At 44.1% G+C, this 26,041-nt stretch overlaps 1 protein-coding gene across 6 annotated transcripts in view; it reads left to right on the top strand.

The window, feature by feature from the left end:
• Tenm2 (teneurin transmembrane protein 2) overlaps nucleotides 1-26,041 on the top strand; it is an 892,009-nt gene that overhangs the window by 612,138 nt on the left and 253,830 nt on the right. For 4 of the 6 annotated variants that reach the window (XM_071612002.1, XM_071612001.1, XM_071612000.1 and 1 more), the window contains one exon: nucleotides 11,642-11,857. In XM_071612002.1, coding sequence (XP_071468103.1) covers nucleotides 11,642-11,857 — 216 coding nt within the window. Of the gene's footprint in view, nucleotides 1-11,622; nucleotides 11,858-26,041 lie in introns of all 6 variants that reach the window. The other 2 variants (XM_027938624.2, XM_027938623.2) reach the window with 1 other exon arrangement.

Genomic DNA, 26,041 nt, shown 5'->3' with positions numbered 1-26,041 from the left:
GATTATTGCACATGAGAGATGACTCCCTCTCTACATTATGGGATTAAGAATGATCCCATGTGAGGTGATAAATACTAGCATGTTTCAGCAACCCAAGAAGCCCTGAGAAAAACATTGCTAATTCATGACTTAAACCATCTAAATGTGATGAATGACTCAGGACGTCGCAAGCCACTCAACGGTGATTGCAGTGGTAAGGCAACCTGCGAGGCTCATAAAGGAGCCAAAGAAACTCAAAATCCCTGGTTTGACCAGAGGCTTTTCATGCAAAAGGGGGCCGTGCTTGGCAGGACCAGCAGCAGCAAAGAAAACCTCGGTCTTTCTTGTGCTGATATTCACAGGTAATGAAAGAATGGATCAAAGGAGAGCAGCTACCATAAGGCACTTCAAGTTGTCCACCATCCCAGGGTTTTATTCCAATGTGTTTAAGCTGCAAGTGTAAAAAATATGCACACTGATTATCTTAAAAACCCAGAGCTACCGCAACTCATTAGTGGAAAAGGAACCCCTTAATGTAAGTGGTGTCATTTACCTTAAAAACATCTGGTAGAAAGAAAGTTTTTCAAGTCAGCAAAATAATCAGCTTGGAATCACAGGTTCTGTGTCACCCTTTTATCCACCACCTCAAGAAAGAATTTGCATCTTTGGGCCAAAATAAATAAATAGTGACATTTCCTGAGTGCTCCCTATCTCTAATGCATTTTCTGAGTGCTTTAATGTACTATCTCATTTAGCTCTCTTCACCACGTCAGAGCTGTTGTTAACCATCCTTTTATGGAGGAGGAAACAGTGGCCTACAGTGGAAGAGCTCTTCAATATCCTCGATAAGTCCAGAAGCCCTCTGGGGGAAACTGAAGCAATGGATAGCTTAGGGACCTGAGAAGCCCTGGAAATGGTACCGTGAACGTGACCAAGGAGAAACCTACTTTTCCACTGCAGCACAGAAGGAGCCAGGGGTCCAAATGACATTGATTCCTCTTCCTGCCACAAAACCATCAGCTTCACAAAATGCTAGCTTTTCCAGGTGTGGTGATGCACACCTGTAATCCTATCCATGGGGGAGGCTGAGGCAGGAGATCATCAAAGCCAGCCTCAGCAAAAGTGAGGCAATAAGCAGCTCAGTGAGATCCTGTCTCTAAATAAAACACAAAATAGGTCTGGTGGTGTGGCTCAGTGGTTGAGTGCCCTTGAGTTCAACCCTGACACCCACCTCCCACCAAAATGAAAAAACATGTTAGCCTTTCATTCTTGGGTTCAGTTTATTTCTCCAGGGTTGTCTGCATCCTGGGTCTCTTCAGGTTGGGACTAGAAGCTTCTTCTCATCTTTCCCTGTTGTGCTGCTGGATGCTTGGGCTCATGTTCTGTGCTCCATAATGAGAAGGACCACGAGCCCTGGGAGAGGTCTGATCTACTTTAATTTGAAGATAAAAACAACTCCAAGGGCTGGGGTTGTGGCTCCGTGGTAGAGCACTTGCTTGGCATGTGTGAGGCACTGGGTTTGATTCTCAGCACCACGTATAAATAAATTAATTAAATAAAGGTTCATTGACAACTACATATTAAAAAAAAAAAAAAGATAACTTTGAGGGGCTGGGGATGTGGCTCAAGTGGTAGCGTGCTCACCGGGCCTGTGTGAGGCACTGGGTTCGATCCTCAGCACCACATAAAAATAAAATAAAGATATTGTGTCTGCCTAAAAAACAAACAAACAAACAAAAAAGAATATTTAAAAAAAGACAACTTTTGAAAGAAACTAATAAACAATTATGAACAAAATCCAAAGGGCGCCTTTTCTGACATTACTTGAGCCCCATAATCCTGGGCTGCTTCAGGAACAGCTCAGATATTTGTTTTTCTTGGGTAATCACTTGCCCCCATGTGTGTGTATTCTGAAGACAAAGAAGTGCTCTGACAAAGTCCCAGCAACACGCCCTATACCTCCCATTACATCCGCTGTCACTTGACGCGAAGGAGACGCAGCCCAAGGCCTGACATTCAGCTGACTTCTGTTTATATAGTATGGAGAAACTTTTGTTCCCTTGCCCTATAAGGCATGTACCAGGAGAGATTTGGGGAAAAGGTCACCCAGATAGTAAATAATTCTGCTAAGCTTTGAAGTGAAAATGCTCCAGGAACCTTCATTCCGTCCTTGCCATTTAACCGAGATGGCTCAGTCATTCTTGCTATTAATGAATGGTGTGGATCAGAGTCCGACCCCGCCCTTCTGCTTGCCAGACGCTCCATCAGAAATCAAAATCATATTTCATCTCTGCTTTGGTCCCCTTCCTGGGTTCAAGGGAAAGAATCCCAAATATCTCAAAGAAAGAATAAAGAAAAAAAGAAATGAAATACACCTCCAGGAAAACCTAGTTAAAGAGCTGAAGAATGGCATCTTGATGGCAGAGAATTCTGCCGGGAGGGGTTTTTCTCCCCACCACCCCACAACGGTCTGGTCTTTGAAAAACATATTATCTTTCATAGGTAGGGAAATATCCAAATTATGCCCAGCCTATTTTACAATAAGACCTTGAAAGGCGCTGGGATGAGAGCAGTTTAAATTTTTGATGCAATTCTCTGCTTGGGAAAGTGATAATGCCGCTCAAATAACAGAAAGAGTGTTTTCTGCTACAGCGCGACAATCAACATAACGTCTGGGCATATTAATAATTTCACTCCTAAACTTCTCGACAGGGAGCTCATGGGTCTTAATAGTATTGTCAAGATCCTTAGGGCAATTGAAAAACCCAAAACCATTACTTTCTACTGATAGGCTCCTCTCTCCCAGAGGATGCCCAAATACCTAGGGTAATGTAGATTTATGGAAATGCTCACAGAGGCACTGCTCAGATGGAACTTTGCAATAAAAAATCTCCTCTTTAGAAGGGCTCCTCTCCAGTATTTTAAGTGGTCTTGTGTGACTTAGAAAGTATCCAGTGGAGTTGACATTGACCTCAAGTAATCCTCTCCAGATGATTAAGGAAATCGAAGACTAAGCATGGTGCACCCTCAAGTGATGGGCACCTGTGATGAAAGTCCCTTTTCCTCCTGTCCTGCGAGACAACTTGTTCTACGTCGGCAGGATGGTCCAAAGTAGGGCGATTATTCACCATTAAATGCTTAAACCCTGAACAGCTGCTGATTCAGTGCCAAATTCAGCATCTTCCTATGCCCCTCACCACCACAGTCTCTGCCTATGCCCCTCTGGGTTTGGGCTGAGCTAGGCTCTTCCCCCATCCCTGGAGGATTCAGCTGGTTTTCCAATGTCTCCACCCCCCAAAAAATATCAACAAGCCAGACCTGCTTCAGGAAAAGATGTTTTTATTTCTTCAGGGAAAGAGAATCCAAAGTTGTAAAAGTTGTGCCCCATCTGAGATCTGACCTTGGTTGGCTCCAGTGCAGCCATGCCACACACAGATGTCATGGTCTTTAAAAAGTGGAAGGATCAGCACTTCTGTGAAACGTCCACTGTAGGCAAACCCATAGGAACAGGAAGTAGACACACGGCATCTGCCAGAGACTTGGGGTGAAAGGGCAAGAATGGGCAGGTAAGCTAAGGGGTGGTGTCTCCTTTGGGGGTGACGAAAGTGTTTGGAAGTTACAATGTGGTGAGGGGTACACATCTAAGATATATCAAATATACTAAATATAGTTAATGTATTAAGTATTAAAGAAATACATTAAAGAAACACCGAAACATTGGCTTTTAAAAGCTGAATTTTCTTAAATCTCAATAAAGCTATTGGAAAACAAAAAAGAAATGGTCAGCACAGCCAAGAACAAAAAAAACAAATAAAAACAGAGGGTTCAAAGCCACCTTCTCTCTATGTCCAGCTGTCTCCCCATTAAAGAACCTTTTCAGTGCGGTAAGAATGAGGAGAATTAAGCATGGCCCCTTGTAATTCCAGCAAGAGACTAAAACATTCAAAGGACAGAGGTGGGACTCTGCTCAGATCCCACTCCAGGAGACTCTCCAAATATAACCCACCCCCAGGGACACAGGTGGTCCATGCATCCATTCAGCTCAAGCCCTGTACCCACCAGGCCCCGTGGCTTTGTGCTGGGGATGTAAAATCAGGACAGGCAGACCCTGTGCCCTGGAGGAGTGGCAGTGAAACGCAGAGCACAGAAGAACCCAAAAATAATTTAAACAAAAAGAGGTGTACACCGTGTGCAAAGATGGCACCCAGCAGAGGCCTGAGGACACTACCGTGCAATGCAGGATTCAAGGAGCAAGACTTACATCCCTTGACCTCCCTCCACTCCACCTGCCTCACCTTGAAGATGGAAAACAAAATCTACTTCAAAGGTCATTGTAAGTTTTAAAGAAGATGAAATATGTGGACTACTCAGCATACAACTGGTGCTTATGGAATGGGGGCTGTCATTCCCAGAGGATCCAAGATGTCCCTCCAACTGAGTCGTCCAGAGCACAGGTAGAGCTGACAAAACTTGAGCTTCTGAGCCTGCCCGCGATTGCTCCTTAGGACAGTAATTCCCATGCTTCTGCCCCGTGGTGCTGATCTATGTGTCATTGCGAGACACTCGGGATGTTTTTTCTCTGAGGTCATAAAGTTGGTATAAGCAAGAGGACGATAAGTCTTTCCTTATAAATGAGCACCGCCCTTCCTTGTCTGAGCCCTCTGCTCAGGCTGAGCAGGCCCCTTCCATCAAGGACAGCTCCTGGTGCAGGACAGTGATCCCCCTCTGCCGAGCGGCACCAACCCCAGCTGGAGCAAGCGCTAGGAAATGAGAGAGAAGATAAAATCTGGCTCAGACCTCCATCCCTCCTCCTGCTTCCTCCTCTACTGTGAAAGGCTGCAGTGAACTGCAGCAGGGGCCAGAACTGTGAAATACTGCTGGCACTTCACCTGCCCTGCCAAGCCAGCAATGCACACGTGGGCCAGGAGCAGAAAATAAAAGTCCCTTCTATGGGGACAAATCCTTCCCTAGCTGTTAAGGCAGGGGAGGAGGGAGCAAGCTCCCGGTTGGAAGTGCCTGATAGTTAGAGACAAATAAGGAAATCTCTTTCCAAACACTGAAAGAGTCTGGACTTGAACCACCTCCCCCCATCCCTCCATCCCCAGGGTGTTGGTGAAATGCCTCTGGTCAGAAGAGGGCAGGATAAGCCAGGGCGGAGTGTGCCCTTGGCTCAGCCTCTGACAGACCTAATTGCTGCTCGTCCCTCATGCCACTGGTTATGGGAGCCAGGGACACAGCACAGGGGAGTGCCTTTGGGAAGGCATAAAAAAGAGATTGCACTGCAGTTTGGCTGTTCTGGCCTATTTCTCCTGATTCCAGCAGCCTCAGGAGGCAGAGCAGAGCTTTGAGGTGGGCGATCCCTCCAGTTTCTCTCAAGATTCTATTCTGCCATTTAAGCTGTGTGCAAAAAAAGGAGTCAAGCCAGTTTCCCTCTATTCTTGCTACGTACATGTCACCCAGGGTCAGGGTCCTAGTTCTTCCCTGTGGAATGTGCTCTTCCCCCTGTATTTCTTTGCATATGGCTAGGAGAGGAAGAAATCCTGGAATCAGAGAGGCGGCTCTACCACTTACTAAGCTGTGTAACCTTTGGCATGTTACTTAACCTCTCTGAACCTTACTTGCTGGATCTGGGGAATGAGGATGATAAGTGTCCGATAACTCACTGCTATCCCATAACAGTGAGTGGGAATACACTAAAGTCATTTACGTTCAGTACTTAGCAGGGAGGATTTCACTCAGAGCAACTGTAGTCAGTGTTACCATTGGGTTCTCATTAACAGTGATTGTTTTATTTGTCAAAATGGAACAATTCTGTGTCCCAAGTTTCATTTATGTGACCCCTCAGAGACAGACTTTGGGGATTGCCTGTATCAGCACCCAGGCTATGTCTCTTAGTTCCTCTGACCTTCTGTGGGCTGAATCTGAAGGTTGAGGGGTCTGTGGTGGGTGATTTTTCCCTCCATCGGTCTATTTGACATCTTCCTCCAAGAGCTACTGTTTCCAAGAACTGGGAAAAGTGGGGCCCACGGCATCCCAGGAGATGTTGTCCATTCTCCTCAGCATCAGGGCTGCTGTGGCTGCTGCTACGATTATCAATTTCTTTGATTATGCCAAATAATAATACAACATGAGACTATTTATTAATAGCTTACTATGTACTATAAATTATGCTCAGCTTCCTATTTACAAATTCTCATCTGATTCTCAAAATTAACCAGATATGAGAAGCAAAATTCCGCATCCATCCTACAGGTGAAGAAACAGACTCAAAAACGAGGTCTGCAGCTTTGCGAGGGCCACACATCTGGTGACATGGTCAAGCAGAGATTCCAGCTATCCCCAGCCTGGTGCTCTGCAATACACCCACCCTCCTGGATTCAACCCAGAGGGTGTTTTTCTGAAAAGTCTTCACCCCCAATTCCCTTTGGCTCCCACACAAGGTCAGATTTCAAAAGAGTGCCTTGTGCCAGTTTTCATCAACCGGAGACTCCAAAGTCTCTGCCAACACCATCCCACTTCTAGCATCTCAGACTGCTGTCAAGAAGGAACTTGCCCCAGAGAGGTGGGTCCAGAGAAGAAGGCAGAGGGTTTGTGGTTAATTTATCAATGCTTAAAGACCAACCACGGGCGCACTGCCCCCGGCAATGAGTGATTTATTAGCAGTGAGGCAGGTCCCTACTTATGTTTTATTTTTCCTTCATACACTTTATCATTGTTTTTAATCACCAGGAAAAATTGGTGCAGGCTATCAAACAAGACAAGGCTGTCTCAGTTTGTCCCTCCTCCCCCTCCATACCCTCACCCTTGGCAACAGCAGACCCAGACTCACTGCCTGCCCGGTCTGTTTACTTAGGCAGAGTACAACAACAATAGCCAATTATTAACACTTTACTTCCTTGGCTCCCCACCCCCAAATTCTTCCTTTATGTTATTTAAAATGTGGGCGTTGGTTGTTTCCACTTGTACTCAAGCAGCTTTGCCATAGTCAACACAAGAACGGATGCAGGCCGCCATCTTGTTTGGAGTGGGCATCGTCGCTCCACAAAGCAATGCTTTATTTTTCTTAGGATTCCATTTATTTTTCTTAGGACTCCAGTAGGAATTTAAGCAGGACAAAACACATGGACAACTTTCTTGTCAAAGTCAACTGGCACCAAAAATAAATGTAAAACATAGACGATGGGACCATGCTCCCGCAGGACCAATGGTGGTACCAGTTCTTGAAAGTCCTTCATGTTCAAGCACACAAGAAGCACCTACCCCATAAAGCCACTCATTTTTTCCTAGACTTTTTCCTGACTGTACCTTCTTTGGTGTTAAGTAAAGAACCAGTGCCATCGTTCTTTCTTGCTAGGACCTAACACTGCACAGCAACTCAAAATAACTTCCAGGTTCTCCATTCAAAGTAAATAGGTGCCATTCAATAGGTCAGCACCAAGGTTTTAATGATAATTTCTTTTTGCCAACTAATAGCATTCTTATTAGGTGATACAGTGTAAGCATTTATGTTATGCGGTTGTTTGTGATTAAATTGCATTATTATGTGATTTTATGTTTATGTAATAGGAGAGCCATAAATAATGTGCACATTAATTAAACCCAATAAACGCACAACATAGAGTGGACATGAGGGTTCCTTCATCAAGATGAGTTGCGTGTCCCTGTTTCTCTACAAATGGAAGACATCCAATACTTTGGAGAGGGGCTTTTCATATATTTTGGCTTCTTGGGAAGCAGTGAGGCAGGTTGTCAGTCATTGTATATATTTTCAAAATGGAAAAACTTCTCAGCCAACAAGTATGTCAGATGGCTGTAATGAAAGCTGATCAAGGCAAAAAGCGCTTGGGACAGTTAGTTACATCAGAGGGCGTAGCGGCACATTACCCACACTGAATACCAGGTACTCAAGTTATGCTAGGAGCCATCGGCATAGAAGCACGAGGAGTGGAGGACACAGTGGGTGTATCCAGCAGGGATAATAACGGGATGAGCAGGTTGATGGCACACAACAGAAGAGACTCAAGAGCATCCACCTCTACCTGGCTGCTGTTATGAGACTCGGCATTTTGATTTTGATTTTTGTTCTGAAGTCAGGAATTTGGAACACTCCACAGAATATTGACTTTTATTTTTTGATAATATTCAGATTGAGGGCTATTGATCTATTACTTGTGACCTGGATAAGTCAGGTCTAGATTGACTTTTCCTACAAATCTGAGCTCCTAGGAAAATGCCATTATGTCTTACCATCCTTTGTTCCTGAAAGAGACATATCATGTTCTATGCACATGGTTTGAGGAGCTTACCAGCCAGTGGGTAGTATATTAAGCACTTGACATCCATGCTTTCTCTCTGCCTTTCAGAGGAACCTTAGCAGATAGTCTCTGCTATTTTTTTACCATTTGACAGAGGAGTAAGTTGAGGTAGCATGCTTAGGTTCATGCAGCCAGAAAGTAGCAGACCTCATCCTTGGAACCTGGCTCTTGGGATGTTCTGTGCTAACCTCCAGCTAAATACCCCTCCTAGACATTCCCACAGCACTCTGCATCTCCCAGTGGTGGCACTCACGACTCTGCTATGATCTTCTTTGTGTTCTCCCTCCTCCTCCTAGTTCAAACTACGACTATTGGATAGATAGACACATGAGCAAATAGAATCAACATCACCTTGGACATGAGCGACGGTAATAAGGAAAATATCTTCCTGAGGATGCTGAATCATTTGGGGGTTTTGTTGACGTCCATATTTACATTTATTTGCAGTGCAATAGAATGTTGCTTCCTAGGAGGGTAAAGTAAGTAGAGAATTGAGTATTCTCTCGTCTTCCCTTCCTCCTCTTTCTCTGTTTCTTCCAGGAAGTTCTAAGCCTTCTCTTTAGAAGAAGAGAGAGAGAACTTGACCTCCTTCCTAGCTAACTGCATTCTATTTGAAACAGATCACATAGCACCCAAATCAAGCATCCATTCCCCAGGGCACTACCCCAGATCCCACAGCCAGGGAAATTCTGCCCACACACGAGGCAGATGGACAGGGAATGGCCACACAAGCAGGAGCCAAGGAGGAAACTTAGCTCAGGGTGAATACACAGGAAGCAGGAGGGTCTGCCATCTCATTTAGTGAATCAAATCCCTCCCACGGCCTCTTTGTACTGGGGAGAGTGTGTGGTCTGGAGGGCTGGGGGCTGGGGAGGGGGAAAGCATTCCCACTTCTGTACTGACTCACCCCGTCTTCCAGCAGCAAGTTCCATAATTACCTGACTAATGGGGAGTAATGATACCGCTTGGATGGGAGTTGAGAGAGGGAAAAAGAAAGGCATGAGAATTCATTAACCGCGTGTGAGGGGCTCGGAGAGCATCTCAGAGGGATCATTATTACATCATTCACCCCCTTCCCTGCCTCTTTCCACTAACATGAGACAGACAAATGCTAAATAACCATGTAATAATATATTACTCGACAGACAACAATGCCAGAAAATATAATAGCGTGCCACAGCTATGAAACTCCCCCAAAGATATATTTAAAGTGTCACCGATGCATAATGTAAAACATGAATTACAGGTTCATTTGGAGGGCACGATTGAAAATCTATACGACGGCACTGTGGCATTTCCCACCGGGTTTCAGTTTTAGTTGTCTTTTTTTTTGTAACATTATTCCATAACTTCAGCCCAGAGAGGCAAACTTCAAGAAACTGGTTTCCACCCTATTTTTCTGCCCAGTTTCTGTTGGTAGCGGTGATCTCCAAACCTTGCGTCATTTTGACATGTCGTCTTTCCCTCAGGATGCTTGGGCAGGCTTCGCAGGAACCCTAGAATGTAGATTACACCTTTTGGAGATGGAGCCTGGCCACATAAGGAGACAAGTAGTTGAAATTTGTGTCAAATTGCTTGTTTAAATGACTTGAGCCAACTTCTTCAAGCCAGGACAGCAGGGGCTGAGGATTTTAAAAGTTGGCAAGGGCCAAAATGACAAGGCTCAGCAGTCACCTGGTGAGCTGCCAGCCCTGCCTGGAGGCTTCAAAAATAAAAAAAAATAAGATAAACTTTCTCAAAGGACACAAATTAAAAGTCATGTTTCAGCATCCATTAAAGTGAAATTATAGGCTTACTTCGCAGAGCAGACCACTTTCGATTTCATTATGCTTAAAGATTTCATCGTGTAGAAGATTGGGGACCGGTTGCTACGAAAACCTCGCACAGATCTGTCTTCTGTGGTTGATATTTACACGGGGATATTCCCGGACGTGGCGATCTCATGTGTTCATTTTTCTTGAAAAGATAGAGGATTTCATTATTTTAAAAATAGGATGCTACTTGAAGGAAGGAGCACAGTTGGAAAACATCTCCCCTGACCTTCTGGAGAGACTCGGTCCTCGGGGTTCATCTTTCAGAGGAGAGAAATTATCAACCCACTGATCGAACTGGGCTCCCGGGAGTCTTTGGTTGACTCTCAAAAAAAAAAAAAAATTGCACATACAAACATTGTGTTTCTGTACATATTTACTTACCTGTTTATCAATTTATTTTGAATTAATTATCAAATCTTGAAAATCCAGGAAATTTCATCCCTAAGTCCAGGTCTTCAGCTCTTCTAGCAAAAGGAGAGGTTGAGTCTGCCTTGAGCCCTTGGGCATTTCCATATGGCCACATGGGCACCCAATGTCAATCACTTCACTGTCCTGCCTGGCCTCACCCCGTGTCCTACCATGTTCTTGTTCCTTTTAGAAAGATTAATTTATTATTTTATGCTTAATTGACACACAAGAATTATATATATTATGGGTCACAATGTGATGCTTCAATACATGTATACATTATGTAATGATAAAATCAGGACAATTAACACATCTGTCACCTCAGATATTTTATCTTCAGGGCAAAACATTCAAAATCTTTTTTTTTTCCAGTATTGGGGATTGAACCCAGGGTGCTTTACCCCCAGAGCTACATCCCCAGTCCCTTTTTAAAATTTCATTTTGAGATAGGATTTCTCTAACTTGCTGAAGCTGACCTCAAACTTACAATCTACTTGCCTCAGCCTCCTAAGTACTGGGATTACAGTGTGCACTGTGGCCTCTGGCCAAAATCCTCTTTTAATATTCTGACATTTATATGATTATTGACCATCATTACCCTACCATGCAGCAGAACACCAGAACTCCTCTCTCCCAGCTAACTATAAATTTGCACCCATGACCAACCTCTCCCACCTCTCCACCCTCCCTGGTCTCTGGTAACCATTATTCTACTTCCTCCTTCCTTCAGGTCAGCCTCTATTTTTTTTAAGAGTGTGTACAGTGTACAGGTTTACCAGGAAATGGAATGGAAACTTGTCACAGCAATCATCAACCTTGACTCTTGTGTTACTTTTATTGAGCAGTTATACGTTCCAAATATTCCACTGGTCATCCCTCACCAACTTGATTTTGCTAACCTCATTCTTTGTTTGATGCATATGGATAAATGCAAATTAAAGCACGTCATGCATTTGTAACTAACCCTGGGGCGTTCTGCATTCTTACCTGTGCCTCTGGTTTGTGGATCTCAGGGATTTGGGTTGCAGACGCCCCTCTGTGGGTTTGCAGAGTGCCCGAGGCTGGCATCGACAGGCGCTGACGGCTTTCTCCTTCTTCTTTTTCAGGCCCTCCAAACCACCACAGCCAGTCCACGCTGAGGCCCCCTCTCCCGCCCCCTCACAACCATACGCTGTCCCACCACCACTCCTCCGCCAACTCCCTCAACCGGAACTCGCTGACCAACCGGCGGAGTCAGATCCACGCCCCTGCACCAGCGCCCAATGACCTGGCCACAACTCCGGAGTCAGTGCAACTGCAGGACAGCTGGGTGCTGAACAGCAACGTTCCCCTGGAGACCCGGTGAGTCCCGTCCCCACTCAGAGCTCTGCCAGCTGCCCTTGCCTTGACCCTGAACCACCCACACATGGCCACTGGGGGTCTCCGTTCTAATGGGAGCGAGACCCCCGCATGAACAGCAGACAGGCTTAGCCCCTCCTTATTCCCTTGGCAATTTGCCCCTGAACGGTGGGCTGATAGGTATTTCTTTGTTCACATGTATCTCCTTTTAATGCTTGTTTACTCTCTTAGACAGCTCTTGTGTACCCAACTAATAGAATTAGCATAACATATTTTTACTCAAAGGCTCATGGGAAACATGCTTATAAGGGTATATTGACTGAAAGCTGCTGATAAATTATGCATTTGGCCTTTCTTGAAGTAATAAATGAAGACTCATTTGAAATTAAGTGTTTGGGGAGACCTTGAGAAACAATCCCTGATTCCAGACTGACAGAAGTATAATTTTAATTTATATTTCATCCAACATGCAGTCTTACTTTAATCCCTCCTGTACACACTAACAGCTTGATGCCTGTGAGGCAAACAATAATGTATAAAAACAAACAAGAAAAAAAGGACAGCAATGATGTCAGGAGGGAAGAGTTTGAAAACCATCTCCAGGTCTGGCTTTGTTTCTGTTTTGTCTTCCCTTCTATCATCTTTCCACCCTCGCTCTAGTCTTCCAAAGCCACATGTGCCTCAGTCACCTGCAGGAAGACCCTGTGGTCCTAGCCTGGCGGGCTGGGATCTGATTGACAGCAAAGGCTGAGAGTGGATTGGCCAGGCATTGAAACAGCCTCGTGGCTCCGCCCCCAGATGCTGTCATGGCTTCTGGGCTCCAGTTGCTATTATTTCCTTGTCTGGAAGGACCATGGAGACCACACAGAGAGAAAAGCCCATTTGTGTTGACCCTTCACAAAGTTCTCAGTTTGTAAACTTTAATAATTTAGGTGTGAAGAAAGACAGAAATAATCTGTGATCTTTCTGGTAATGGTCAGTGAATTTTCTGCACACAGCTGGAAGCAGTTTGGAAAGCTGTAGCATTTGGTGCTGTTTCTCATCTGTGATGTTTTCGGGTTTTTTTTTTTTAAAAAAAATAAGATCTCGAGCATTAATGTGTGGTATATCCTTGTCGGTGTAATCACACCAAAGTTGAGTTAATCTTATTTTCTGACAATTATAGGTTTATTTTTAAACATGCCTACGATCTTAATCTTTGAAGCTTAAAATATTTCAAGTCAATTTAAAAAAATCTACGTATATAGTATATATAGTCACGAACTTAAACATCTGCACTGTTGTTGTAAGTCACTGAGATGGCTTTGCTGGAAGCAACTGGTCTGCCAGCCTGGACTGGGAATGTTCTCCCGATTCACGGTTGTCCTGGAGGCTGCATAAGATTCTCATTTCCTCCCCACATCCACAAACTTCCCTATAGTGTGTTAGGCTCAAGTCAGCCTATTTTTACATTAATAGATGATTGTTTTGAAAATAGTTTCTGGGAGGAAAGGCTACCTGGTGGATTAGGTGAAGGAGATTAGATGAAGGAGAAGAGGCCCACCACCACCATTAGCATTTCTGTGGGGGCCCCTTCATGTATGCTGGATGTTTATGCCTGCAAGTATTATCTCTTTCAAGCCTGAAAGCAATCCAGCAAGGTCAGAAGGGACTGCTTTATTACTGTCTTAAAGATGCAGAACCCAGATGTAGAGGGACAAAGTCACCTGCAAGAAGTGTATGGCTTCAGGGAGACAATAAATTAGAAGTCACATTGCAGGAGCCCCTCATGTTCCCTACACAAGAAGCAAGGTGATGAGATGTCGATGGGCAGACAATCACAAGCCTACATTTACAGCCCTAATCGTTACACTTACAGGGCCAGATCCATCAGACCATCTGCTTTTTGCAGGGTCTCCCCTCAGTGATAAGATCTCACACAACACATAAACGTCAACACAAATACATCTCCCAGCTGCTGATGTAATCATATGGTACCCCTGGAGGTTCGCTTTGAATATCCATTTGTAATAAAATGTCCTCTTGACAAACATCTGGTAGACAGTTGCACAAAACCAGCAGGTTCTTTCCCTGCTTTCCTGAAGTCAACTCTTGCAGAATTTTCCTGCACATCTTTTGGATGTGTGGCGTTTCTCTAAGGCTTAGGACTCCTGAATGATGCATTCGGAAGAGGCAACTCAAAGACAAAATTTTGCAGGTACATAAGACTGCCGAAACTCTATCAGAAGTCTATCAGAAGTAAAAACAAAGGAGAACAACATCTGCATGTCCTTTGATAAGGATGAGGGAATGCCAGGCCTCCAGATGGGGCTAGAAACAGAAGTCAGGAAATGGGCAGAATTTGGCAAAACTCTGAAACTGTGCTCATGGAACTGAGTATAAAGAACTTGGATGTACAACTACATGAGATATGAGAGCTTGAGCAGTAATCCATAGAGTTTCTGGATTTATGATTTTCTTAAAGATTCCTAATTTTCTTTCTTATTAGCAAATATTTTTTGAGTCATTTTTAAGTGTGACAAGAACAACGTTAGATGCAGAGGAGGTGATAAGTAAAACATGCATCATCTCCTTATGACTCTCATATAATCTAAAGGAAGAGGTTGTTACATAAACAAAAAAGATACTGCAGTATACGCAATGAAAGAGTATAAAATTTACAAGGATTGTACAGCAAAAGAAGGAATTAACTCTCCCATAAATGTTATGAAAACTTTCACAGGTGAAGGGGCTGCTTGGCGCTAGGTTTTGAGGGATCAGTAGGAGCTCACCTAGTAGAAAATTAGAGACTAGTCAAAGGCTCTAGCATATTATTTATTCTCATCCCCCACTGCTTTTTTCTATGTCTTGGCATCTGAGAACTGAACAAATTCACTCACTCAAATGCTAAAACTCTGTCAGTTTAATGATATCGTTTTTTTTTTTTTACCTGTGAGAGAATAAAGGTATGGGTGTCCTTCTGGGTAGGGGCATGATGCCATATTGATTCACATTCCTATTCATGTCAAATAAGAAGCAGTTAATCACATCCTCGAGAGAGAGTCATTAAAGGGAAGATGTTCTGGAGGCTGATCATGTGTGCTCACATATTTGGAAAACACAGCGGACATCCACAAACATCTTCCTGGTGGCTGTCTCCTTAGTGCAGACCTCTGGGTGTGGTGAAGAACGTTGTGATTCAGGTCTGCCACACCCAGAAGCTAGAAGCCACATTGCTATAGGTCAGGCATTTTGATTCTAAACACATATTGCTGTGTTTCCTGAGGCTGTGGGGCGTGGGCCCTCCTCTCCCTGCGCTGCTGCTGTGTGACTTCCCCATCAGTTAAAAGCGGCTCCTTGGATCTTTTCTGAATTATCCATTTTCTATTTTTTTTTTTTCTCTGATGAGCAGAATCAAGGGTTCTGATGAAGGAGACACAAGCCAGAAAATAGGAATGAACAAATTAGGATTTTTTTTTTCTTTTTCTTATATTTGTTCTTTTTAGGTACACATGACAGTGGGGTGCATTTTGACACACTGGTGCACACATGGAGTACAACGTCCCACTCTTAGGGTTGTACGTGATGTGGAGTTTCACTGGTCATGTGTTCACGGATGAACCTAGGAAAGTTATTTGGAACTTAATCCAAGACAAAAGAACGTGTGAGGAGAGTTCCACATCAATGTCAAGCTTCGAAAAGAACAGAGTGTATGAATTTCCACTACCAGAAGCAGTCCATTTACATAGGAGCCCTAACAGAATCCGAGAAAAAAAACAAACAGAAGCAGAGAGCACAGAGAGCGGTCTCCATGGTAAACCACTGCCTTCAGCCCCACCTATTCTCAGAATTCCTGGAACAGAATCCACCGGGCAGTTCTTGGTTGGGATCTCTGGCCGCTGCCTCCTGGGGAGTGTCTGAAGTCAGCGAGGGAGCTTCCTTTCCTCCCTGTGTGTGATCTGCTGAAGGGAGCTTGTCTCTGATTCTATTTGGGCGGCAGGTCTCCAAAGAGAATCCCTAAGCAGGGCAGAGCTTCCCTCTGAGTTGAGAAGTCTTGGAAGGCCTGACTCTCATCACCAACGTCCTCAAGCTGCACACAAGTTTGCCAGTTGTTTTTTTAAGACCGTCATCCATTATTCATTCTAGAAATATCCATGAGAACCCCTACCATGTGCTAGTCACTGAGAACTCAAGAAAGGAGGAGAACAAAGTCCCTGCCTTTACCAAGATGCTAGGTGGGAGGTATGTGAGCAGATGATGATAGAAATGTCCCTGCCGTGATCAGTGCCAGGAGAGGCAGAGAGAAAGAAGCCAGGCCCAAGGGAGATCTCATTTATGTTGAGGATGAGCAGCGGGGCTCGGCCTTGCAGAGAGCTGTGGGAGGCAAAAGCAGTGTCCTACCTGGGGAGGAAATGCTAAGGCTCCAGATAGATAGCCAGCTGGAAAGGCAGGCAAGGGTGGGAGGGTACCAGACCTCGGGCTGTGCCAAGGACTGGACTTCACCCCAAGAGCATCAAAGAGCATGGAGGCTTTTAAAGTGAAGCAGCAAAACAATAAGGTAGTTCTGGAGTGAGGGAGGACTGAAGGTCCAGTTGGGAAAACATTGCAATAGTCGAGAGGAATCGGGGCTGCCTTGCCTCGGGAGGTGGTGCTCACCCAGGATCGGAGGCCGCTTCAGGGCAGACTCCGCACAGTGATGCCTTCCTTGTGACACCCACAGTGATAGCATTGGCTTACCTACAAACAGGTTCTCTGGCATAAAACACAAGTTCAGTTTGGGACATGTTCAATCTACAATGTGAAGAGAATTCAGTTTAGTGACTATAGGTCAGGCATTTGATTCTAAATATGTACATAACAGACAATCATCCATTTACTTATTGTATCTGAAGATCTCAGGAATTGTGTTTTGTACGTTTTGTACTGGGAAATGGAACCCAGGGCCTCACACAATCTAGGCAAGTGTTCTGCCCCTGAGATATATCCCTGGCCCTCTTAAATTTTATTTTTAACTTTATTTTGAGGGTCTTGCTAAGTTGCCCAGGCTGGTTTTAAACGTGAGATCCTCCTGCCTCAGTTTCATGAGTCTCCTGGATCACAGCACAAGCTACCATACCCAGCAACGGATTTTTCTCCTTAAAAATTTTTCGGCAAAAATTTTGTTACATTGATTCTACATCACTGTATAGATATATGAATAACAGCTTTTCTTAATCAAGTGCTTTTGACTTGGCCCTTAGATTTATATATATGATCCTATTTGATCCCTTAAGCCCTTCCATTAGGTGCATGTCACTGTCTCTACTTCAAATAAAGGAAAAATGAAGACTAAGGGTAGATGGGTCTCGCATCACCCATTAGTAAATGGCAGAGCTGGGATGGAGCTCAGGTCTACCTGACTCCAAATCCCATGTGTTTAGCCACTTTTGATAATGACTTTGGGACATGCAGTTGGGGTGGTCACTATTCTTATTCTGATGGCACATAAGAAGTTAATTTGTCTTGGGAACAGGATTGGTGAAGTCATCAAATTATAAGTGACATAAGTCAAGAAACAATCTATGGGGCAAAGTGCAGCCTGTTACTGGATATAGACTCAATCATTGTCAAAATCAGAGACAGGGCAAGATGTAAGGGACCTTTGGCTCTAACTCTGAGGGTTGGAGGCAGCTCAGGGTGGTGAGTCTGAGGCCTGGCTGCTCCATGGTGGGGCAGCATGGGACATGGGTCAACAGGTTTACAGGCAGATGTTGAATGCCCTGCATTTTTTTTTAATATTTATTTTTTAATTGTAGTTAAACACAATACCTTTATTTACTTATTTTTATGTGGTGCTGAGGATCGAACCCAGAGCCTCACATGCGCTAGGTGAGCGCTCTACTGCTGAGCCACAACCCTAGCCCCTAATGCTCTGCATATTTTAAAAGGTGGGCACAAACCAATACTGTGCAAACAAGAAGAGCAGCTGCTTTTTTAGTTCATTTCTGTAGTTTTTTTCTTTTTTTTTTTTTCTTCAAACAGAACTTTGCCAGATTGGTAGAGGAGGCCAAACAGCCACAGGACCATGGTTGACTGTGGCTGACCACTAGGTCATCCTGAAAAGGTCATTCTCCCTGTAGCAGGAAGCCATGGCAGGTGCTCTGGTGGAGAGCTGAGCATTCTGGGCTTGACAAGTGTCATTCAAGGAATCTAATTTGGGGATCAGAAAACGCTTTTCTGGTCTTCCATATGCCTCATCTTGTCCTGATCTGGATGCTGCATTGGTAGCGCATATTTGGGAATCAAGATTCAAGACCTTTAGTAAATAAGGTTCTCACAGAGAAGCAAAGAGATTGTTGGAACATCCTCGCCATGCTGAGTCCAAAGACTATTCCAAACTTGTTCTCTGATTGATTTTTTTTACCCAAGGATTAATTTTCTGACAGAATCACTGACAAGCTTGATCTTGAGAATATTAAACCAAGGTAACCTGTTGGAGTTGTTTTCTTTTTCTCTCCGTAATGTTTTCAAATAAGGTTTAAAACTAGAATTCATTCCGGGTGAACCAAATGCATTGAAGCACTTTTCAAATCAATAGGCAGCTTGATTTCTCCATATTGCAAAACATTATGCCCCCTAGATTCTCATCAGAGGCAACATGGAAATTAATGAGACCTTTAGGTTAGCCTTTCAAGCTCAGCCTTATTTTATGGCTTTACCTTGCCTTTTTGACACCCTGATCCCGCCTGGCCACCAGCAGCATTTCACGATGCAGTGCACTTTAATTTTGCAGTTTTCTTAGTCTTCCTTGGAAACTGGCAGCTTATTAATCTCAATAACAGAGCTGCTCAATAGGCAAGCTCGCCAATGAGAAACCATCCTGGGTCTCTTTTTTATTTTCCCCGTTGGCAGATGGGAACAAGGGGGTTGGTTGTTGGATGGAGCCAAGGGGTGGGGGTGATAGAGAAAAAGCCAGTTAGGGGGCGGGGGGGGGGGGCACCGCATCCCCCAAAGCCCTTTCTGACAATTGGCAGGAAAATAAAGAGAGCCCAGTCTAATCCACCAGTCTGCAATTTATGGCTTGTAGTGTTAAACACACTCAAACCCATTAATAAGAAAATAAATAAAGTGTTGTGGCACGTGTGCAAATTACAAGGTGCATTAAGAAAGAAACAAGCATTACATCTTACTCAAGACGGCTCCAGCCTTCTCTTGGCATAGTTTGCAAACGTAGACGCACCCTTGAAGGTAGGAATATCCAAAGAGCAGCTCTCCTGCTAAGTCAATTAAATCATTGGAGACTTAAACTTCTTATTTGCAAGTCACTACAGCTAAGCCTCCAGGTAGAAAGAACTTTAAAAGATCCATCCCTCAGCAGACTGGACTGTGGGGACCCGATTACAGACTGAGGCCACCTGGTGGTCATGCCTTGGAAGAGCAAGACTCTGCCCCTAGTCTGTGTAAATGTGGAAGACTCTTGGTTTAAGATCACAGTTGAAAAAAGCCAAATATTTCCATCTCTGTCTGTGCTCTTTTACCCATTCAGCTAATATCAACTGTCATTCCCTGTGGGCATTTCCTGGTGTCTTCCCAGGGGATATTTTATCTGGCGTAGACAGGGGAAGACTTGAAGCACGAGTCTTTTTCTAATTCGGGCTTCCAATGATCCTTTTCTTTTCTCAGAAGCCAGATAAGGTGTCTGCGGTTCTTCCAGGCAGGGAAAGTAGGACCTGCAACTTTTCTGAAGCTTCCTTTGATTTATTAGTCTCAGCCTCGCTTGCCATTGTAAGTTGAGATCTTGTGTCCCCAGAATTGCAATCTGTCACAAGGCACTCAACCATTGTGCCCAACCAGAGATCGATCATACGGGAGTGTTTAAGAAACTTTTCTCAGATAGCTTTTCTTCCCCCCAAAGCCCACCAAACAGTTTGCGCCTGTTCTTTGAGTCTTGTTTGCAAATATTAATTTTTTGGAGGTCATGACAACCATCAACACAGATCCTTACCCTTGAAATTGTGTATTTTTTAAAAATTTTTTATGGAAACATTTCTTGCTCAGGGTAACTGGTTAGTGTTCAGCAAGTACCGCAGTGTCTGTCACCAGTCACTTAACTGTGCGTGCCTTATATTTCAAAAGAGAATGAACTTTTTCCCCCTATTTGCAGAATCATATCGAAATTGTACTTCAATTTGTTAAAACTTCAACTGGGTGCTGATATCCATGAGTCCACTTCTCAACAGTTAGCCCCGCCCCGTGAAGATTTTCTATACCAATGACATGACATTTAAGATCTTATTTATTGAATCATTTGAACAATTGGATTTGAAATTCTGCATATGCGATCCTTGCATTACTATGTGCTCAGATAAGAACTTAAAATGGAAAGCTCAATCTTAGTGACGTTTTAAATTTCTTATCAACCTGGTTCCTTTCTACTGCACTTGGGAACATGTGACAAAGGGCAGAGGGAGCTATTTGGCCCATTTCAGCCTTTGGTGGGACCCTAGGGAAATCGACTCTGCCCTGTCCCCATCCTAGCTAATTCAGTAAAATGAAACCATAAATTTACAAGTCCCCTGAGGATGAGGCAGCACACTGTATGTGAATTTTCTGGGTGATCTGGTACTCAGCTGAGGGCTGTTCTTCCTTGGCCTATCCAGTGGCAGTCTGCTGAAGGCAGAGGACAGGAAGATTCTCCCTTCCAGCTTCTATACCTCACAATCCACATGAGAAGGGAAAATTGTGGCACTGTTGAAAATCTCTCCACGTCCCAGAAACCAGTCAATACTCTCTGGGGTTTTGGTTTGTGGATGGCATCATCTCTGAAGTGCCTCCTCTGTGCCTCGGACTGTCGTGGGTACTTTACATCATGTTATCTCAATGGAAGTTCTGGGGGATTTTTCATTGCATTAATCTCTCAGGGAAAAGAGCTTGGGAAGAGGGAAGGCTGAGAAAGAGAAGATGTTGGCCAACTTGGATTCAGATACTTAGAGTGAGGCCTTAGGAGTCCCTCCTTCATCCTGGCTTTTCTGTTTTCCAACACATTTTTTTTAACTCGGGCCTCCTTTTGTGACATCTTTGTGGGACCTACAGGCTATACTCTGTCACCTCAGAAATCTAGGAGGAAGTGAAGCTCCTCTTCCTGATCTTTCAATAACACTTCCTTCATGGAGGCCCATTGGAGCCAACCAGGGTCACATGACCACAACCAACCAATCCTGAGGCCTGGAGAACAGATCACATTGATTGGCTAAGCCTGGATCCCATTAGTACTGGGGGGTCTAAGTGGTGAAGCAGGGGCCTGGCCCATTACCCACACCTTACTATTAGCTTAGAAAGGAGGCCACGTCAGGCAGAACCCCACACCAGCCCAGGTCACATTCTATGCTAGTTTTGCCACGGCCCACTGGCCTGCTCTTATTGTCTGATTATAGTGATTTTCTTTCTCTTATGGGCAGACATGGTCCTGGTCAGGATGGGAGGTGGGCAAATTTCATGGCATTGGATTTTCTCACTTGCCTGGGCACAGAAGGGGGTTTACAACTGATTTCAACATGAACCAGAAAGAATAAGTTCCACTGACTGACTCCCTCCCGCCCCCTTCTGATTCATCGCCTTCTCTGGTTCACTTCTCAAACATCCCACAACTTTACCTTTGAGTTCACTGTGGCCACTTAATGCATTTTAACTTTTATTAGTCTCCTGATGTCTCTTTTAAGCTATCATCTTCTTTCCCACAAAAGTGCTTGGATTCCACATTTTCTAATTAAAACATGCTCATTTATTGTCTTACTAACCAGTGCTCTTTACGAGGGCTCATGATGAGAAAGTTAACTCAAAACATCTCGATGCATTTCCCATCTCCTGGAAATGGCTGGAGAAGCAGTTTTACCTTTATAACATTGAATTACTTTGAAGAATTTTTGGTTTTGCTTTTTTGATAAGACCATGATTGGAAGCATTTACCTCCATGCATCAAGCTCATAACATTCTCAGCAATGTATTTGTAATGGTACCCAAGTTTAATGTAATGGTGAATGTGGTGGCATCAGGGTGCAGGGACCTGATGCCACCATATTCACCATTATATTAAACTCTAGATGGGTTTAAATGTAAGTGCACTATATTTTTCTTCTACTACACTGATCCTTGCTACTTTGGGTAATATCAAATTATTTCACAAGGGTATAAATAGCATCGGGTACCATTATTAAAATGGGGATAAGTTGCATTTAGGAATGAACATTTTTCACTAATTAAATGTTGCAGTATTTTGATGGTGTTAATGCTATGATCCATGAAGGAGCTGTCTGAGTCCTGCAGAGCATATTACCCAGGATTTTCACAAGGAGAATCAAGATAGTATATGTTGGCCATACTTGGACTTCTGAGTTTTCACCGTTGTTTATCTTGTCTTTGGAAATATGAAAGAAATGCTAAGATGAGGAGTCCCTCATGCCCTGCCTGTAATGTGAGTCTTCAAATTCCTAATACCATTCAGTTCAGGAAAAAGGGAGAATTGTGGTATTCTTCACAGAGCTAAAACCAAAGGACTGTTTCAGACAGAGAGGGAGGCGTGGAAATGAGGATGGGAAAGGGGATGGAGATCAGATGGGGATGGAAGCTGGGATGGGGATGAGGAGGGGAGACATGGAGATGAGACATGGGTGAGGAAATGGAAATGGGAATGTGGGTGGGGATGGAGATGGGGTTAGAGATGGAGATGAGGATGAGCATGGAGTTGGTGGCTGAGAGATGGGAACAGAAAGAGAGACTGGTGGCAAATAGGATGTGGAAATGTGCACATGCTGCCTTTTGGGAGCCTGGTCCTGCATTCTGACCACTGTTAACTACATCAGAAGATAGACCAGGAGAAGAAATCAGGGTCAACATGATTCTGATAAGACCATGAATGGAAACATTTACCTCCATGCATCAAGCTCATAACATTCTCAGCAATGTATTTCTAATGGTACCCAAGTTTAATGTAATGGTGAGTTTAAACAGAGCCTCATAATTTAAGAGAAGGGGCATCATCTGGCAGCTCAGAGGCAGAATTTTCAAACTATTATCCTATTAAGGTTACCTAGTATAATCCAGATGAGGAAAGTGAGGATCAGTGTTGCCAGGGCCTCCCTTCTGAAGGTCCAGTGGTCTACAAGAGGGCCTCTGGTTCAAGCCTCCCCTCCCCAGCACCCCTCACTGTATCCTGAGTGGGGAGTTTGGTCTCCACAGAATCTTTATCTCCACTTTCTTCTGCAAAGGAAAGGATAATAACTTAAGGCAAGAAGAGCACAATTGTAGGAGATTTGGTCTTTTGTTGTTGTACTTCCAAAATATACATATTGTCTTGGTAAAGGTATTCGATGTTTAGGCATATGGAAAATGGAAAGAAATAGTCCCTACTTCTCAGTTTCTATTTTCAAGGAAATACCAATGAAGCTTTATTATTTTAAGCTTCCAGAAATGTTTATAGACATCTGAGTATATATGTTTTTTTAAAAGTTTAATGTAAATGGAATTGTCTGCATACCATTTGGCAACTTCCTTTTTTAACTTAATGAGATGTTGTGCAAATCTATTCAGGTGGTTTCATGCAGACCTACCTCATCCAGTTATTTTAAAGTCTATATAATATTCCATAATGTCATAATTTATTTATCCAGTGACTTCTCAAAAGACTACTTTCAGATTTTGCAATTACAAACAAAACTGTAAGGAAGAGTCTTGCGTATATATCTTTCTTTGCATCCTTATATGATTATATTCAAAAGTTAAATTCCTGGAAATGAAATAGCCAAATCAAAGGGTACGTATAATATGCATTTTGAAGTTAGATAGATAGTGCCACATTGTGTCCATCTCGGTTCAAATGTTCCAATCTCCCTGAATGTCTTCTTTATTGAACTGTCCTGTTTTGATCAGTTTAAAATAGAGCCCCCCCAACCTTATGGTGTTGGATTTTAGACATAAAATGTAGATAATGTTGTTTTTTAAGGAAGAATGTTAACAGATAATACTTGAATGCCTTAGAAATGTTGACCCTCTTATTTTCATTTTGCTATTTTTTATTTTTTGGTGCTGGGGAGGGCACCCAAGACCTCCTAGATACTAGGCAGGTGAGTTCCCTCTGAGGCACACCCCTGCCCACGACCCCTTCCTACCTGCCAGGCTAGCATGGAAAGAGGCAGGGTGTGGGTGGGTCTGGACCATGGCTCCAGGCTCCGTCTGTGGGCCCTTTCTCCTTATTCCTCAACTGTGCTGAAGTGTGTCCTAGGTCATTCCAGATGTCTGGCCCTGGCTGTCTTTTGTTTTCTCATTTGCAATTTGGCAGTGTTTTAAATTTTCCTCCTCTCCCCGCCTGCCTTGCCTCTGTCTACCTAACGGGGCTATTATACGAATGTCTAGGACGACTTCGCCAAGTTCTGAATCCCCGTGAGAAATGCCTGGTACAGCAGTGTGATTGTTCCAACCATTACAGGCAGCCTTGTGATCCAGGACTTGACAATCCAGCAAGAAAGACAGCCTCTTTTGTGAAATGAGTATGTGAGGCCTCTGTCAATAAGACGCCCTCGGGCCAAACTTATATAGTTACTTTATCTGAAACTCCCATTTTATGCTAAGTAAGGATTTTTGTATTTCCTACCGCCCATTGGTAATCCCATTACCAGCTGTGTTCCTAGGACTTCAGCCTAATTCAGCCAACATTTTGGAAGTCCTTTGAGAGCTGAGCACCACCCAAGGCACTGAGGGCAAGGATGCAAAAGATCTGTCCTTGCCCCCTGGGACGCAGTCACCCAGGAGGAAGACGGTGCAGCAGATCAGCCATATTAATTTGGATTAATGCATTCTGCATCACCAGACTACATCTCAGGGGCAGTACCTGTGGCTAGAGCCATCTCATGGCCTGTGTTGTGGCCACTTTCTGGGCTAGTGCATGCTCCCTAGTTTTACTTTAAGGGGCCTATGAAGGTATTTTTACAAAGATATGTTATGGTCAGTTTTGCTGTAAAAGTCCTTGGTTAACATTACTAGAAAGGGAAGAAGTACTCGTACCGGGCAGTTAACCAGCGGATCCTATGTTAGCTAAGGAAAGCAAGAGAAAGGGATGGAGGAAAGAAGAACTAAAAAACAAAACAAAACCGAGAGACATAAATTTAAACCAGGCAGCATATGGGATACATTGATTACAAAATAATAACAGCTCACATGTAGTCAATGTCACGAATGTGCTGAGCCCTTATTTAATCCAGGTGGTACCCTTAGAAACACTTCCCATGAGCTTGCCATCTACGTATGGGGAAGCTAAGATTTAATATCCCGTCATTGTCACATGGCTGGGCAGCCAGGCTCTGAACCCCACATGCAGTCAACAGCTTTCCCATGAACGGCCACCCTGTCCAGCCTTCTGAAATCCCCAGGTGCTGCCCCCCCCCCCATGAACCTGGCCCTGCCCTTCCTCCTCCTGCCCTTCTCCTCACCTTTCTATTGTGCCTCTTCCTCTCTTCCCTCCAGAAAAAAGCCACCATTGCCTTTTAGCATAATCACTTAACCTCTGTTTGATCAAAACCTAAGGGTGAGAAAGGACCCCAACTTACGCCCAGCCCTCCCAGCTGTCTACCCGGCAGCCTCCCCGCCAGGCTTGCCTTCAGGTTTTGTTGAATTCTGCCCCTTGCAACGAAAGTGCCCCAAGGCGGGCACCTGCCTTTGAGTCTCACATGCCACCTGCCCATCAGACAGTTTTCAATGCATGTTATCTCGGCATGTCCCACTGAATCCTCGTCAAGACCTCCAAGATGGCAGTGATGAGCTTTTCGGGTACTTACAGCAAACATGCATGACAGTTTTCCTTGACACTTGCATTTTGAAGAAGTCCCGCCCGGGGACCTAGGAAAACCAGCACTGAGGAAACCCAGAACCTTTCAAAGAAGCCAGGATTTCCGAGCCTTGTTCCCTGGGACGTGTGTTGTCACAGGGATGCTGCAGGATCTGCCTTTGAGTATCTTAAGCGCCGTGGCCATACTTCCGAGTTGATTCTAAATGATGGTTGCCTTATTTCATGCCATCTTTTTTCTGACAACTGAAACATATGAATCTGTCCTGTGTATTGTCAGTGGGTATGTGGCTGGCCTACAAACACACTTAAATGGTACACTTCTGAGAACATTAATTTCTGAATGTCTCACAGATATATGTAGGCAGGCAAATGTGTCACAGGGGTTGCTATAA

Source organism: Marmota flaviventris, chromosome 5, assembly GCF_047511675.1.
Source record: "Marmota flaviventris isolate mMarFla1 chromosome 5, mMarFla1.hap1, whole genome shotgun sequence".
Taxonomy (NCBI): domain Eukaryota; kingdom Metazoa; phylum Chordata; class Mammalia; order Rodentia; family Sciuridae; genus Marmota; species Marmota flaviventris.
This window is presented reverse-complemented; position numbering and strand designations above follow the sequence as displayed.